A 17280-nucleotide genomic window follows, 5' to 3' on the forward strand; every position below is an offset into this window, starting at 1 on the left:
TTACATAGGTCTTTGTCACAGTTTCTCCTCTCGTCAAAGCCTGTTTTACTGCATGGTAGTGGAGCTGAGGTGGACACTCCCAACGGCAACATACTTAGCCCAACGGCAACATGCTCAGCTAGGTAGCGTGCTGACAACTCCCCAGCCCTCAGGAGTCCTATTTCTGCCAGCTAAACCTGCATTACTGTGTTACAGATACTGCGTTACGTACATAGTCATGTAACAAGGGAATGAGAAGAGGAAAGGAGCCAACGTTTATTGTCTGACAGACAACAAAAATACAATTTTCACATATTCTATGATAATAAAGTATGCTATTGTATCATAAATAAACTACAGTTATTTGGTAGAATTGTAAACACATATTGTGCTTTGTGATAAAATGTCCATTTCATAATTGGGTAATAACAATTTTTTCTTAACTGACTTGCCTAGTTAAATAAATAAAATAAAATAAATACAGCAGTCAATGTGTACCAAGTCTCTCATACTAGTCAAATCAACTGGAGGATTTTATGATGAGGGAAACCCGAAAACTAAACCCTCTTTGTCTACCTTTGTTCACACCTATTAAGTAAGACTACTGGAATCTTGGYTACATCCAACGTAGGCATACAAATAGAGGTCCCATTAAATGACTATTCTAATTCCTAATTCAATGGGCGTACATTTCTACCAATTCCATAGACACATGGGTCTACTTTCTGAATGACTCCATACTCCGACTACTTTAAGTTCCTTTGTCTGGGTGGGTGACAGAAGTCCGACGGTATCCTGTGTTGTTCCTCTCAAGCGGACAGGGGCTCGTAGGTGTGGAAGTGGATCCCTTTAGAGCAGGTGATCTTCATCACGGCGCCGTTTAGACCGGTATCAGTTATCAGGCGCAACACTCCCTCTGCGATCAGCGACGGTCTGGGGATAGAGATCGAGAGATACAGATAACAGGGTCGTGTTAGATAGGGAACACAGTGTCCAGATAGTTCCTCCCTGGTTTATTCGGGTTGTCTTCCGCCTGGTKGCTAATGAACACGACCCGGGAAAGAGAGAGGCCATGATCATACATTCTCTTTTTTTGGATTGAATTGGACTAGCTAACAATTTAGGTTGCAAAATGCCCTCATGATTATATCAGAGAATTCCTGAAACATGATGTAACTTAATTCAACAATTTCCTGGCTGAAAGAGATGCAAGATCAACATTCAAAAGGCCTCTTTTTGACACTGTAGCCAACAGATTTATCAAATCACCTTACCCAAGGCCAAACAGCTTGGACAAGGTATTGCGAAATACTGTACTTTAAAGCAGCTGAGCTGGTAAATGTAAGCATTCAAGACTGAAGTGCATTCTGATATAAATAACAAAACTTGGCCTGCATATGATATTTAAGTGCATCTTATCTCAAACACACTGTATTTCTCAATATTTGTCTTTGCATGTTTCGGATGCATATTGTAGCAAACTTAATCATTTCAAATAATGTTGACAAAGTTAGTTAAGTCTTTCCTCAGAATACCCCTCAACGTTTGTATCTGTATATCTCTTCCGCCGTTTGCTTCTGAAGTAGAAAACCTTATCTGATGTCGTCCAAAGCACTCAAAACACAGTGACATAGAGAGAGGGGACAAGACACAAACACACCAGGAAGCTTCCAAGGCCCCCTCGCTCCTCTCTCCAGATAAGACAGGGAAACTGAGGAGGGATAACGACCTCCATGGCCCCCCACACATACTATGTGGAGGGAGGATTTAAGGAGGAAATGGACACTGATTAGGGAGGCTTTGCTACTCTAGATACTGTATTACTTGATGTCGTAGAATGGAGTTACTATTTGGGTGGTTTCGCCATGTGGGGAGGGTGAGTTGATTCTAGGTCTGTGCTGACTTGTTTAGGTATAAACAACACTTGTATACATTAATCTGAAGCAGTATCCTATATACACCACATAGGTTTACTGTAAATCTGAGTTATAAAGAACGTGATAGGTAATGAGTGAAAAAGGAGGGAAAAGAGGCAACTTCTACACAACATGTATAGGAACTCACTGAAGCACCCCGAACTTGTGCACGCTCCTCTTTAAGTCGTCCTTGAACTTGTCAAACTTGCCCATGTTGTCCTCGTGTTCCACGGAGCGCAGGAGAGGGGTGTCCACGAAGGCAGGGCACAGCGTGTTGATCCTCACACCATAGTTCTCCACCTCGGCTGCATCCTGCGTGGGGAGAGGAAAGGAACACAGACGTGTCAGGGTGTGTGTGTGTGTGTGTGTGGTTGTGAAAGGAGCAACGTGCCAGTGTGTATGTGTGTGTCATGTGTGCGTATGTGTGTGTGTGGTATGTGTGTGTGTGTGTGTCTGTGTGTGTGAGATAGAGGAGCACAAACATGTCCGAACACGGTCAAGCGTAATCACCCAGGGCAAAGGAATGTGTCTAGGCCAGTGTTTTCCATGCCTTTCCTGGAGTACCCCCAGCCATTCTACATATCACGTATTCTATTACAACATCTGATTCAACTGGTCAACTAATCATCAAGCCCTTCATTACTTAAATCAGCTGTACTGGTTTTGGATGACATACTGTATGTCTATTAAGGTAGTCCAAAGTTTACTATTTGTTCCCATATTAATTGCTCACAATGACTACATCAACGATTATCCGTAATCATGGTAATCATGGTAGCAGCCACGTTATTGTAGAAGTGTTTAGAAACATATTCTATTCTTATTTACAATAAAAGTGACTCCAAAATTATTGGGCACAAAATAATCTGAAACACAACCCAAAACAGCAAATGCATCCAGCAAATTCTTTGAGTCACAAGCTTGATGTAGTCATTGCGTGCTAGGAGTATGGGACCAAATACTAAACTTATGTATTTTTTGTACTTTAACCCCTTTTTCTACCTAATTTCATGATATCTAATTGGTAGTTACAGTCTTGTCCCATCGCTACAACTCCTGTATGGACTCGGGAGAGGCGAATGTCGAGAGCCATGCCTCCTCCAAAACATGACCCTGCCAAGCCGCACTGCTTCTTGACACACAGCTCGCTTAACCCGGAAGCCAGCCGCACCAATATGTCAGAGGAAACACCGTACAAATGGCGACCGTGGATGCACCCGACCCGGAGTCGCTAGAGCGCGATGAGACAAGGACATTMCTGGCCGGCCAAACCCTCCCCTAACCCAGACGACGCTGGGCCAATTGTGCACCGCCTCATTGGTATCCCGGTCACGGCCGGCTGTGACACAGCCTGGGATCAAACCCAGGTCTGTAGTGACGCCTCAAGCACTGCGACAAGCCAATTGGTAGGCTATACTTTTTACTACTTTAACCTGCACTTTTACTTCATAGTCATTGATTTAAAATCCACACTTTTGGAGTGCAGAGCCAAAAGAAGAATAAAGTGTTTCACTGTCCCAATAATTACGGAGGGCACTGTATGTGGAACGGCTAGGTGTACTCGAGGAGAGGTTTGGGGGTGTGTTAGAACTCACCGCTATGGCTCTGGAGAAGCCTATCACCCCGTGCTTTGTGGCCGTGTACACTGGCTGGTAGGGGGAATGAAGGAAAGCTGAAAAAGACAGAAAGAAAGAAGAATAAACAAAGTTTACAGTCATGGTAACTCACCAACATACTCCACATGGTACCCATTTAAATCTCAGGCGTTTTTCATTGACGGCGCTTATCAACAATGCAATCACTCTAAAGTCATTGTTACAGAGGTTACTTGTCCTGTGTGTGTGTGTGTGTGTGTGTGTGTGTGTGTGTGTGTGTGTGTGTGTGTGTGTGTGTGTGTGTGGTGTGTGTGTGTGTGTGTGTGTGTGTGTGTGTGTGTGTGTGTGTGGTGTGTGTGTGTGTGTGTGTGTGTTGTTAAGCGCGCTATAGTGGAATCTACCGGTTTTTACTGAGATCTCATATCGCTCGCTAGAAATGAATGAATACTGTAACTTATTCTCTATGCCTTTCCCGTCATGGAAAAAAGGATCCTCCAAGGCAAAATATTTCTCCCTATTTCGACTTAATTCAAACATGAAAAAGCTGTGTGTTTGTGTGTGTTGGGCCGGCCGCCAAGTTCTGTTTAAGCCAGAACAATCTCCAGAACATTACATTTCAGGAGAACTCGCTTCCCCCTCCAAATAATGGGCTCAACTTCCTTTTATGGACACAGAAAACCTTCACCTTGTGAAGATCAATCATTAGTTTTCCCCTTTAAAAAGGATAGAGCCAGGGCAAACCTTAAGAGAAACCTGTTGTATGGAGTACAGCAAGGCACTTTGTTTCTGAAACCTCTCAACACATTTGTATAAGAGAACACAGGTGAAATTAGAAGGAAAAATCCCTCTGGGAACATAGTCAAATCAAAGGGAATTGAGCTCAAAGAGAATGTTTACATGCATTCTTTAAAAAATGTGTGCTTAGTAGAACCATATAGTGTTCTTCAGTTTTTCTGAACCCTTTTTGGTGCTAGGGAGAACCCTTTGCAGAGGGTCTACCATGTAGGGTTCTTCATAGAACACCTTGTATATGGTTCTACTAAGAACCATTTTATTATATAAAGGTTATTCTTAGAACCCTCAATGAATGGTTCCACCAGCCTTTAAAATCTAATTATTTATGAAGAGATCTGTCTATCGTAAGGCCACTTGTTGACGGGCTTATTTAAACCCTATCACAGTGGTGTTAGGAAACCCTTGGTTTACAGGCCACGTCAGGCCTGCAAGTCACATTATTCTGGCTCGCAAAGTGATGTGTAATTGCTATTGGAATCTAGCCAGAGTTACGATATCCAACAAGTGGAATTGTTTAAATCAACCGCAACCTGCATTCAAAAAAATTGCCAGGGAAGATCAGGTCCTTGATGTAGTCTCAGTATTCAAACTGGAGCAACCATCTCAGTAACGCGTGCAATAAGTCCACCTACTAACAGATTGGTTTAGTTAAAAAAATAAATGTTATTTATCTTTGTGTAGCATTAAATGTATCACCCAATCAATGTACTGTACAGTTGAAGTCAGAAGTTTACATACACTTAGGTTGGAGTCATTAAAACTTGTTTTTTGGCAAATCGRTTAGGACATCTACTTTGTGCATGACACAAGTAATTTTTCCAACAATTGTTTACAGACAGATTATTTCACTTATCATTCACTGTGTCACAATTCCAGTGGGTCAGAAGTTTACATACACTAAGTTGACTGTGCCTTTAAACAGCTTGGAAAATTCCAGAAAATGTATGTAATGCTTTAGAAGCTTCTGATAGGCTAATTGACATCATTTGAGTCAATTGGAGGTGTACCTGTGGATGTATTTCAAGGCCTACCTTCAAATGCATTGCCCCTTTGCTTGACATCATGGGAAAATCAAAAGAAATCAGCCAAGACCTCAGAAGAAAAAATTGTAGACCTCCACAAGTCTGGTTCATCCTTGGGAGCAATTTCCAAACGCCTGAAGATACCACGTTCATCTGTACAAACAATAGTACGCAAGTATAAACACCATGGGACCACGCAGCCGTCATTCTGCTCAGGAAGGAGACGCGTTCTGTCTCCTAGAGATGAATGTACTTTGGTGCGAAAAGTGCAAATCAATCCCAGAACAACAGCAAAGGACCTTGTGAAGATGCTGGAGGAAACAGGTACAAAAGTATCTATATTCACAGTAAAACGAGTCCTATATCGACATAACCTGAAAGGCCGCTCAGCAAGGAAGAAGCCACTGCTCCAAAACTGCCATAAAAAAGCCAGACTACGGTTTGCAACTGCACATGGGGACAAAAATCTTACTTTTTGTAGAAATGTCCTCTAGTCTGATGAAACAAAAATATAACTGTTTGGCCATAATGACCATCGTTATGTTTGGAGGAAAAATGGGGAGGCTTGCAAGCCGTGAAGCACGGGGATGGCAGCATCATGTTGTGGGGGGTGCTTTGCTGCAGGAGGGACTGTTGCACTTCACAAAATAGATGGCATCATGAGGGAGGAAAATCATGTGGATATATTGAAGCAACTTCTCAAGACATCAGTCAGGAAGTTAAAGCTTGGTCGCAAACTTCCAAAGTTGTGGCAAAATGGCTTAAGGACAACAAAGTCAAGGTATTGGAGTGGACATCACAAAGCCCTGACCCCAATCCCATAGAAAATTTGTGGGCAGAACTGAAAAAGCGTGTGCGAGCAAGGACGCCTACAAACCTGACTCAGTTACACAAGCTCTATCAGGAGGAATGGGCCAAAATTCACCCAACTTATTGTGGGAAGCTTGTGGAAGGCTACCAGAAACGTTTGACCTAAGTTAAACAATTTGAAGGCAATGCTACCAAATACTAATTGAGTGTATGTAAACTTCTGATCCACTGGGAATGTGATGAAAGAAATAAAAGCTGATATGAATCATTCTCTCTACTATTGTTCTGAAATTTCACATTCTTAAAATAAAGTGGGGATCCTAACTGACCTAAAACAGTGATTTTTTACTAGGATTAAATGTCAGGAATTGTGAAAAACTGAGTTTAAATGTATTTGGCTAAGGTGTATGTAAACTTCCGACCTCTACTGTATATGCAAAAACACATTAAAACAAACAATTCTGAAAATCACCCTGCATTAGAGCATTCTGGGAAATATGATATATGGTTGCACATAGAACCCTTCTGTTAAAATGAGTTTAACTATGAGAACTCCCAAACCACCCATATGTTCCCGCTGAATTTCAGTCTTGTAGGAGAGGGCATAAATATGGTAGCTGGAATTGTATAGGAAACATTGTATAAAGTCTTGACTTCAAATCTTATTGCCACTTCAGCTAAAAACAGTCACACAAGTGACAAGGAGGAAAGGGATCTATAGGAGCCATAGGTTTGCTGCTGGGACACACAGGAAGCAAAGTATGTGCAATAACATGACAATATGGGTTAATTTATCATAAAACACAACCAACCGTTATCTTGCAGTTTCAGGCATACTTGTACTTCCCCTTATGCCTAAGCAGCTCGAACGGAGTGCTGATAACATAAAACGTCAGACTGCTCTTCCCTTATTTTGAACTACAGTGAATGATATACTGACTGTCTTAATTGGTTACTACAGTATAATACTGAACCAAATGCTTTCACCCTTTACCCTTGTGGGAATTGGCCTTTATGGATAGGGCTAAATAGAAATGTTTCTTAMRGAAGAAATATGAAAATGCATAACCATTTTAGAAATGGATAGGGAACAGTTTGGAGGTAATCGGAAAATGATTAGACCAAATGTGAGTACACAACAGTTCACTTGACACAAGACTGAATCCAAATTTTACACTGTTGATTTTATGTGTATTTTACATTTAGTGTACTTTGCCACTTTTGTTGAAAACGAAATCTGAAAATACTCTGGATACATTCATTAGCATGATAAGACTATTCCTGGAAAATGTGGGGTTGTTGCAACATAAGACAAAGGTTTGAGTGAGGAGATTAACTGGTCTCTCCAAGTGGCCACACACCTCTCCAAAGTGTGCACAGTTCCTAAGCAATTTCAATGCACTTTTATGACTCAAAAGAAAAGTCTTCAACTATAAAGGTACTTTTGTGAGCTCTCCTAGCTGTGCCATTGAGGAACAAGCTCACTTGTAGTTGTTTAGTTTGGAACACAGCCCTGCATCCCCNACAAAGGTTTGAGTGAGGAGATTAACTGGTCTCTCCAAGTGGCCACACACCTCTCCAAAGTGTGCACAGTTCCTAAGCAATTTCAATGCACTTTTATGACTCAAAAGAAAAGTCTTCAACTATAAAGGTACTTTTGTGAGCTCTCCTAGCTGTGCCATTGAGGAACAAGCTCACTTGTAGTTGTTTAGTTTGGAACACAGCCCTGCATCCCCGCCATCACACAATTGGGTGATTCTGCAACTTYGGGCACTTCGGGCAAGATTTCAGAAATTAAAATGTATTGAAAAACCATTTTACCAGTATTATAATTGTCTTTGATTTGTCTAGAAATAATATCTGATAATCGCTGTGATCGTACTATTGAGGAATTTATATATTTTTGTCMTTTTTCTCAGACAGCCATTAAACATCAATTTTAGTTGAAAATGAAATATTATACAATTAATTTATAACACATTTCTTATACATTTGTCTTGCATTGAACATTATTTTAGGGGATTTCTAAGGTTTTCCTAAAATGAATAATTCAACACAACGCCTGAATGTGTGAACTTTGCCTTTGTGACAACTGAAAATATTTATTTATCATTAAAAAAGAAGATATTTCCACCCAACCTTTTTGTGAGATTATGAAAACAACCACATGATTTCTCTATCTAAAACAAATCGATCAATATAAATTACACATAATATACTAATTTACCTAAAGGAAAGGAAGGAAAACAATATTTTATTGCAACCATTTTGAACAACCATTGTTAAACATTTGATTAATTTAAGACAAAGTAAGATTCCAGAGGTCACAGACATAGAAACAAAATAAAAAATGATCCCATACGATACCAGGAACATCTGCAAAAAAGACAAGGAGAGATACTGGAAGAAAAAAGAGAAGAGAGAAGTGAAATCTATCTCTGAGCTCACAAAGCTCAGGAGCAAGAGATGGCAATGGAAATGCAACCAACAGAATAGAAGACAGACTTTAAAGAGAATAGTTGCAATTGTGACCTACCTATCAGGCAATACAACACCACAACAGYCACCAGATGAATTGCAGCCAGAACATGAGGCCATCAAACCTGCCCCTAACTTACCTGCCCAGACTGCTTAGCATGCTTTGGCTAGTATTACAGATAGCATATAGTTTTCACTAAATACATATTATAGCCTGTTTGGAAATGACTGACAATAAAAATATTCTCTACACAAGTAATRCTTACCTAGATTTTTCTTCAACTTCTGGAACAACTGTCTGCTGCAGCCATGTGCTTCAGTGTCACAATACGTTTCCATGGTAACCAAGTTAACATTCTCTTGACAAAACKTTATTAATGAGGAATTTGCCCTCAATGGTGGAAATGACACCACTACCAAAGGACAGGTATATTTTGTGTAAATAACGGGCAAATAACGGGCATGTGTATAAAGGGCATACTCACAACACATATTGATGTAGATTTAATTGACTTTTTCTATAGAAGATAACATGACATAATGTGTAATTATTAATGCTTTCTCATAGAAAAACATAGTGGAAGCTCAAAAGTCTGGGTCAGGGACAAGGACAAAACAGTGAAATTGAGGTATAAAATGCATCTGAAAAGTAGCWAAAGTACTAGATAGAGAGGTGTAAAAAAAAATCTGGGGTGATGGTAGTGTGAATTTAACATATAAAGAAAAAAACATATTTAAAAAAAATAAAATCACAAAAATTGACCCTGAGGACATAGAAGTTCCTGTAGTTGCAGAATCACCCAATTACTGTTGTTGTTTACGCAATCCAAAAACGGTCCATTATAAATCGCAATCAGGTTCAGGTGGGCATGATCTGAAAGCTTGTTCCATTGCCAACATAACTAGCTGTTATAAAATACGATCTTACAATGTTAGGCTTTCACAAGGAAATTTAGAAAAAACGATCGTAATTTAGGTGCATTCAGGTGATGCCGAATGATGCCGAATTTTTTTCCCACAATAAACAAACATAGGCTCATTCTGTTCAGAAGACCCCAGGATATGATGACATGTCATGTTGCAACTGTACATCAAACATAGTGATCATAAACGTTGATTTGGAAATGTGAATTGCACATTTGGACTCACAGGTGTTCGGCTTGCTTGTATGACATCAAAGCGGTATTTCTTATAATCCTCAACATCTCATTTTTCAAAATACATCCAGTCCTCTTAATWTACAGCAGTTCCCCTCACCTGGACAACAAAAAATKTGCAAAAGTTGCCCAATTACTGGAAGGGATGGCGGCAACTTCTTGTTGCGAGCGGTGCTCAAGTCCAGAATGGCTGTCAATAAAAACCCATACAGCGCTGTGAAGCGCAGAGCCAGAACCCTTACTGAAAAAGCCACTACGTTCCAATTTAGGCGCTTATTATTGCCCAAATCTGCCATTTTCAACTCGTATACAGGTATGAGTGTAAAGGGCTGCATGATTTAAAATATATTTTACAAACGTAACATACTTTTCCTGACTTTCCCAACTAACTCTGCTTGCTGTATAATCTGCAGTTCCGTCTATTGTATCTTTGACTTGGTACGGTGTTGCTGTTGCTGTCCTTTTTAAATGTATAAATCTTCTCGCTTGGGGCGTTTTATTCTCAGCAATGACGTCATATATATTGTTGGGTATGTTCACCTCCAGAGTCTTGAATGATGCATAACAAAACACATCTAGTATGATTAATGACAGTCTATAATAACACTGTACGGTTTCTTGGGARTTATACAGTCACCAAGAACACAACATGATGAAAAATCCCACACCACATACAAAATGCTAAGCTGGAACTAAACACCTCCCTCTGCGGCTGGGTCCTGGGCTTCCTGACGGGCCGCCCCCAGGTGGTATGGGTGGGCGGCAGCGGGTCTGCCACTCTGATCCTCAATAAGGGGGCCCCTCAGGAGGTGCCTGCTTGGTCCCCTCCTGTACTCCCTGTTCACCCACGACTGCATGGCCAAGCACGACTCCAATACCATCATTMAATTGGGGCGGCAGGTAGCCTAGTGGTTAGAGCGTTGGATTTGTAACCGAAAGGTTGCAAGATCRAATCCCCGAGCTTACAAGGTAAAAATCTGTCGTTCTGCCCCTGAACAAGGCAGTTAACCCACTGTTCCTAGGCCGTCATTGAAAATAAGAATTTGTTCTTAACTGACTTGCCTAGTTAAATAAATAAATAAACATTTAAAAATATATATATTTACCGGCGACACAATGGTGGTGGGCCTGATCACCGACGATGATGGGACAACCTATAGGGAGGAGGTCAGAGACATGGCGGTGTGGTGCCAGGACAACAACCTCTCCCTCAACGTTATCAAGACAGGGGAGATAATTGTGGACTGCAGGAAGAGGAGGGCCGAGCACGCCCCCATTATCATTGACAGGGCTGTAGTGGAGCAGGTCGAGAGCTTCAAGTTCCTTGGTGTCCACATCCCCTAACTGTCATGGTCCAGACAGACCGGGAMAGTCATGAGGGGGGCACGACAATGCCTATTCTCCCTCAGGAGACTCAGGGGATTTGGCATGGCTCCTCAGATCCTCAAGGGGTTCTACAGCTGCACCATCGAGAGCATCCTGACTGGTTGCATTGCCGCCTGGTATGGAAACTGCTCGGCATCCGAGTGGCCCAGTACATCACTGGGGCCAAGCTTCCTGCCATCCAGGACCTCTATACCAGGCGGTGTCAGAGGAAGGCCCTAAAAATTGCCAAAGACTCCAGCCACCCTAGTCATAGACTTTTCTCTCTGCTACCGCACGGCAAGCGGTACCGGCGCGAAAAGTCTAGGTCCAAAAGGCTCCTTAACAGCTTTTACCTCCAAGCCAAAAGGCTGCTGAACAGCTAATATCAAATGGCTATCCGGACTATTTGCATTGAACCCCCCTTTTTTTTACACTGCTGCTACTAGCTGTTTATTATCTATGCATAGTCACTATCTACATGTACATATTACCTCAATTACCACGACTAACCTGTACCCCCACACATGAATCAGTACCGGAACCCCCAGTATATAGCCTCGTTAGTTATTTTATTGTATTACTTTTTTAAACTTTTGTTTATTTAGTTATATTTAGTTATATTTGTTATTTGTTTATTTAGTTAATATTTTCTTAACTCTTAATTTTCTAAAAACTGCATTGTTGGTGAACGGCTTGTAAGAAAGCCTTTCACGGTAAGGTCAACACCTGTTCTATTCTACCCACAAAATACAACCTAGCACTCTGGTATCCTGCAAACCACGATCCCTTCTGTATTTTACACCCCGAGTTAAAATACAGAAGTCTGGTGTGCACATGTTGTTAATGGTTGCCGTTCATAAAAATACTTGTACATTGCTAGACATGTCTGCCTTGTCGACTTGGTAGCTACTGAGGTAAGACAGGTGGTCTCACCAACAGCACACATACAAACGTTCACGTCAGAATAGCCCGGTTTGAGATAGATGATTACGCGTTACCCTGTAGGCAGAATCAGCCAGTTACTGCTGCTGTGTGGCGAGCCCAAAGCGAGGTGCTGATTTGAAGTGGGCTGTTCCTTCTATGGATACATGGAGCCRGGCCTTTGCTGACAAGGTTCTCAAATACCATCCCCTGGTATCACGCTTGGACAGCCTTGGATATAAGTGCAAGTTGGTGACAGTAGTATTTGACAGTCTCGGCCACGTGCATATGGTGAGTGGCCTTCAGATTGCAGAGAGCAAAGCTAGCTGTTACTGGCAGCCTAGCTTTGTGGAGAAGGTGCGTTTTTCTATCCTTAAAGTGCTCTTGTATCCAAGACCTTTAAAATATTTTTTATCCTTCTTAATGTAATGTCATTTGTGGATTCAAATCAAGTCTTTAAAATGTGTACGTGTGTGTTTCCCTTCCCCTCAAAATGCTCCAAGATTATTGTCAACTGATACCCTTTGTACATTTCAGGTTAGGCTCCTCTTACCACACATCATGAAGAACAGGGTGAACCAAAACAGTGATTTRCATCAAACATACCGCGATCCAATATAGGAGCTGTCAGTCAGTCAGTTCGTCAATCAGTCAGTCATTGCATGACTTGCCAGTGAAGGAAGAAGCCTGTACCAAACACGGCAGTGGGTCCACCTACATTCCAAAGCTCCTTGTCCCATTAGAGGCAGCTGCCATTTAAAGCGGGGCCTGTGAGCCCCTGCAGCTCTTGCTGCGGTTGTACATCAAGCAGCATCTTGCCAACCGTTTCTTCTCAATGGTAAAGAAAACAAACTGATGTCATGTCAGCGGTGTTTTGGCTTTGGGGTAGATGTGTGATACTGTTGTCCATTGTAGCTAGCCTATCTAACAGTTCTATCGCTGTTACATAATCACGTTTAGAGTGATTAAAACAATATTTAGCATATTTAGATCTTTTCCCTTTCTGTAATACATTTCCAGTGTTCTATTTATGACACTCAAGGTGCACGTTGATGGTCACTAGGCTTTATACTGAATGTTATGGATTATGCTCAAATCTGTTGATAGTGATTGACACCAGACTGGAGGTACAAGGACACACTGACTGTTCACGGTTGTATTGATGACCTTCTGTGGACACTGATTCTGTAGCAGCTGACAAAGCCGCTGCCTTGGTTGTGAACTGCGAGCCTCTCGGTCTGATGTTTCCAGAACATTTGGTGTTGTCTGACTTAGAATATAAAGGGCCCGTCTCCAAGAGGCCAGTTAGAAATGATATCTGCTTCTGTGCTGGAGGCGTCTCCCTGTTGCAACTTGTAATAAACCAGCTTTTATTTCTCAATTCTCATTTCTTTAGTCCATCTGGAAATTGCGAAGAGGATGAGACACTAAGGTTTTCAGCCATGTTCGTTTAGCGAAGCTTCAGAATCAGCTCTYTGGAGGTGAGTCAATTGTGTTTACCCCTCTGTGGTGGAGACTTTTCCGGCTTCTCTCACCAAGAGGTATTTCTGAAATTTGATGAATGAGCCTCGTTGTACTGTCAATTAATGATCTTGGTTTTGTTGTAATTGACTTGGTTAAAAGTCCGTGGGTAAAAGTCGCTTCTCCAGTCAGCTGCATCTGTGGTTTGTGTGCTGCAAAACACTGAATTTGGGAAGGGTGTGCCTTGTTCRACCCGGGTGGGGTTCCGAGTACGTGAGTGCTCTGTGAATATCGATAATAACCCATTTAAAACCTCAAGTGGCTTCGGCAGTGTCGTCCTGGTGGGAAAAGTAACCAATCGGTTTTAAATACCACACAATTGGGAGAGCCCTCTGGGACCAGTGAYTARCAACATCTGGWCWYTTTTAGATAYTKCTAGCAAAGGATACAGTGCTACTGTTTGCATAGTGTGTAGCAGGGWKGTTATTTTGGACAAGTAGKGCATAACCTCTCGTGGGTAGAGCCTGTGTGGAGTGTTCRTTTGTTTGTTTGGTACWGTTGTTACCTCAGTTTGTGGTGGTGTCAGAGTGCGGGCCCGTTCACCATAGGTSAACTATACGGTTCACTTCCGTATCTGGTCCATTACGGATCCTGTTCTCACGTTTTAGGTTGTTTTGTWCACTTTTGTGACTGACTGTATTCCCTCCCCCAAATCTAGACTGGAGTTGCTTACCAAGACGACACTGAATGTTCCTGAGTGGCCTAGTTTCAGTTTTGACTTAAATCTGCTTGAAAGTCTATGGCAAGACTTGAAATGGCTGTCTAGCAAAGATCAACAACCAACTTGAGAGAGCTTGAAGAATGTTAAAAAGAATAATGGGCAAATGTTGCACAATTCAGGTGTGCAAAGCTCTTGGAAATTTACCCAGAAAGACTCACAGCTGTAATCGCTGCCAAAGGTGATTATAATATGTATTGTCAGAATCACCACATGAACCACTATTTACATTGACCACTATTTACCACTTTGACATTAGAGTATTTACCACTTTGACATTAAAGTATTTTGTGTAGATCGTTGACCAAAAATTATAATTAAATACATTTTAATCCCACTTTGTAACAACAAAATGTGGAAAAAGTCAAGGGGTGGGAACACTTTCTGAAGGCACTGTATCGGAATCACCCACAGGCATGGTTGGGGAATGTCTTGTTTTGGTTTGTAGCATAACTTTCACTTATCTGCTAGCAACAGCACTGAGGAATAGCATCTACAAGTAGCGTAATGATAGAATATGATGTTACCAGGTGCACAGGGATGTGTTTACACGTCTATAAAATATTTGGATGATCTTGGACATGCACAGAGTTGTACCTCAGTACAACCACGTAGTTGTAAACTGGTTGAAATGACGTCATTTCAACCAGCTTTGCCTGTTGTGCTGGGACAACTTGAATCGGAAGCTTCTCTCTCTCCCTCTCGAAACTATTATGCAATGAGTAATGAACGAGGAACGAGAGAGAAAGAAACGAAAAAGAGAAAGAAGCTGCTGAGACAGGGGGAAAAAACTAAAAAACATCACAGGAAGAAATGGGGCGGCAGGTAGCCTAGTGGTTAGAGAGTTGGACTAGTAACCGAAAGGTTGCAAAATTGAATCCCCGAGCAGACAAGGTAAAAATCTGTCGTTCTGCCCCTGAACAAGGCAGTTAACCCACTGTTCCTAGGCCGTCATTGAAAGTAAGAATTTGTTCCTAACTGACTTGCTAGTTAAATAAAGGTTAAATAAAAAAAAATAAAAAAATCTACCTCAGCAGGAGAATGATTAGCCTCCAGTCTCCAGTTAGGACAGTCAACTCAGTCCAAAGTTCCGTTGGATTTTGAATTCCAGCCAGGATCTAAACAACCTACATGGAACTATTTCACAACTCTCTCTTAGTTGCTCAGTGTATGAGTTTGGGGATTAGGTCCGAACAACTACAAAATCCTGTCATCCAACATCATCTATCATCCAACACAGCCACAGAACAATAATTCACCAGAACCCCATGATTGATGTCAACACACAGACAATGCGTATGAATGAGCCCAATGGCGTCATATGTCAGAGTCATACGTCTSGCTTGTGATAAACATATAGTCTTGATTACATTTAGATTTATGACATCTGGGAGATTCTTGGCCCACGGTTGTGAACTGTGATATTTCCTCCTTCTCTCTGCAGGCAAACCTTAGGGAAACTTACTTGGAGTTGACTGTGCTATTGTTTACCATGCAGGGTCTCAAAAGTAGAGATGAGGGGATAATTTATGCAGAGTTCATCTTTAATTACAGAGAACGGTTTGTGAATTGGCTGAGAAGAGATATGGATTCAGGGCATAATCTGTTTGTGCAAAGTGCAGGAGTAGAGAGAGAGAGAGAGAGTGAAGAGAGAGTGAGAGCGAGAGAGAGAGCGAGAGAGAGGGGCGATGAGAAGAGATGCGGAGAGAGAGAGAAGCCGAGAGAGAGAGAGAGAGAGAGTGAGAGAGAGCAGGCGAGGAGGAGAGTAGAGCAGAGAGAGTAGAGAGTCTGAGAGAGAGAGGGCGGAGAGAGAGAGAGAGAGAGAGAGAGAGAGAAGAGAGAGAGAGAGAAAGAGAGAGAGACGAGAGAGAGGAGAGAGTAGAGAGAGAGGAGAGAGATGTGAGAGAGAGAGAGAGGAGACAAAGACAGATACAGACAGACAGACAGACCAGAAGACAGACAGACAGACAGACAGACAGAAAGAGACGACAGACAGACAACAGACAGACGCAGACACGACAGACCACAGAAGACGACAGACAGACAGACAGCCAGACAGACAGACAGACAGACAACAGACAGGACAGCAGAAGACAGACAGACGAGCAGTGATATAGCGAGGGAGGGAGAAGAGAAAGAAGGAGGAGCCAAACATAAAACACCAAATAGAGAAAGCAATTTCCAACATTCCATAGACAAAGCCATCACGTGGGCAGCAGAGGTGAATCCTGGAGAGGAGTCTTTGAAGAAAGTTGTGCTGGGGCTCTGTCACCAAGGCAGACCTCAGAAAACGCCAGGGTACAACAACAGCAATTAGACCAACCAAATCATGAGTAATGAAAGATAATTACTTGACCATTGGAAAGATTGTACATAGGCTTAACGCTACACTAAATCTGGGCTAACATGTGTATGTGAGCCAATATAAATGTGATTTGATTTGAATTAACCAAAGAATGAGGCAAACTAGAATGCCTGATTTGTGCCCTAAACGAGTGTAGTGAGCACCTGGGGCAGCATAGAATACATGACGCACTGTAACTGTTGTAAACGGTCTTCCGTTGGCGAAAGAGAGGAGAGCCAATGCGCAGGCGTTGTATGGTCATAATATAGTTTTAATGAAACAAACTGAACAGGCAGAAACAAAAAATAAACGCCACGTGAAATCAAACCGCGGCGAAAACAGTTCCCGTGGTGGGACAACATGGACAAGCGGGAAAACAACCACGCCACAAAACACAATAGAAAAAGGCTCGCCTGCAAATGGTTGCCCAATCAGGACAAAGACAAAGCACTGCTCTGTTGAGAAGCCATGAATGTCCGGCCAAACGAAAATCAACTGAGAAACACTGTAGACAATAAGCCACCCAACTCACCCTGACGATACTAAAAGCGAAAAGAAATAATAAAAGAACTGAATGGGTTGCAGGACGTGACAACTGACAGCTTATTAAGAAAAGCTTTGAGCTATTACAGATTCAGTGAGGGCATATCCCTGCTATT

At 41.9% G+C, this 17280-nt stretch overlaps 1 protein-coding gene across 1 annotated transcript in view; it reads right to left on the minus strand.

Moving 5' to 3' along the window:
• Nucleotides 1-241: 241 nt before the first annotated feature.
• The window catches only part of LOC112073387 (15-hydroxyprostaglandin dehydrogenase [NAD(+)]), a 30224-nt gene continuing 13185 nt past the window's right edge, over nucleotides 242-17280 (minus strand). Inside the window, exons 7-9 of the mRNA XM_070440123.1 lie at nucleotides 3491-3567; nucleotides 2044-2207; nucleotides 242-912 (exon numbers count right to left, since the gene is read on the minus strand). Of these exons, the coding sequence (XP_070296224.1) occupies nucleotides 789-912; nucleotides 2044-2207; nucleotides 3491-3567 (365 nt within the window). The 3' untranslated portion in view covers nucleotides 242-788. The remainder of the gene's footprint in view (nucleotides 913-2043; nucleotides 2208-3490; nucleotides 3568-17280) is intronic.

This window comes from Salvelinus sp. IW2-2015, unplaced genomic scaffold, assembly GCF_002910315.2.
Source record: "Salvelinus sp. IW2-2015 unplaced genomic scaffold, ASM291031v2 Un_scaffold2249, whole genome shotgun sequence".
Taxonomy (NCBI): domain Eukaryota; kingdom Metazoa; phylum Chordata; class Actinopteri; order Salmoniformes; family Salmonidae; genus Salvelinus; species Salvelinus sp. IW2-2015.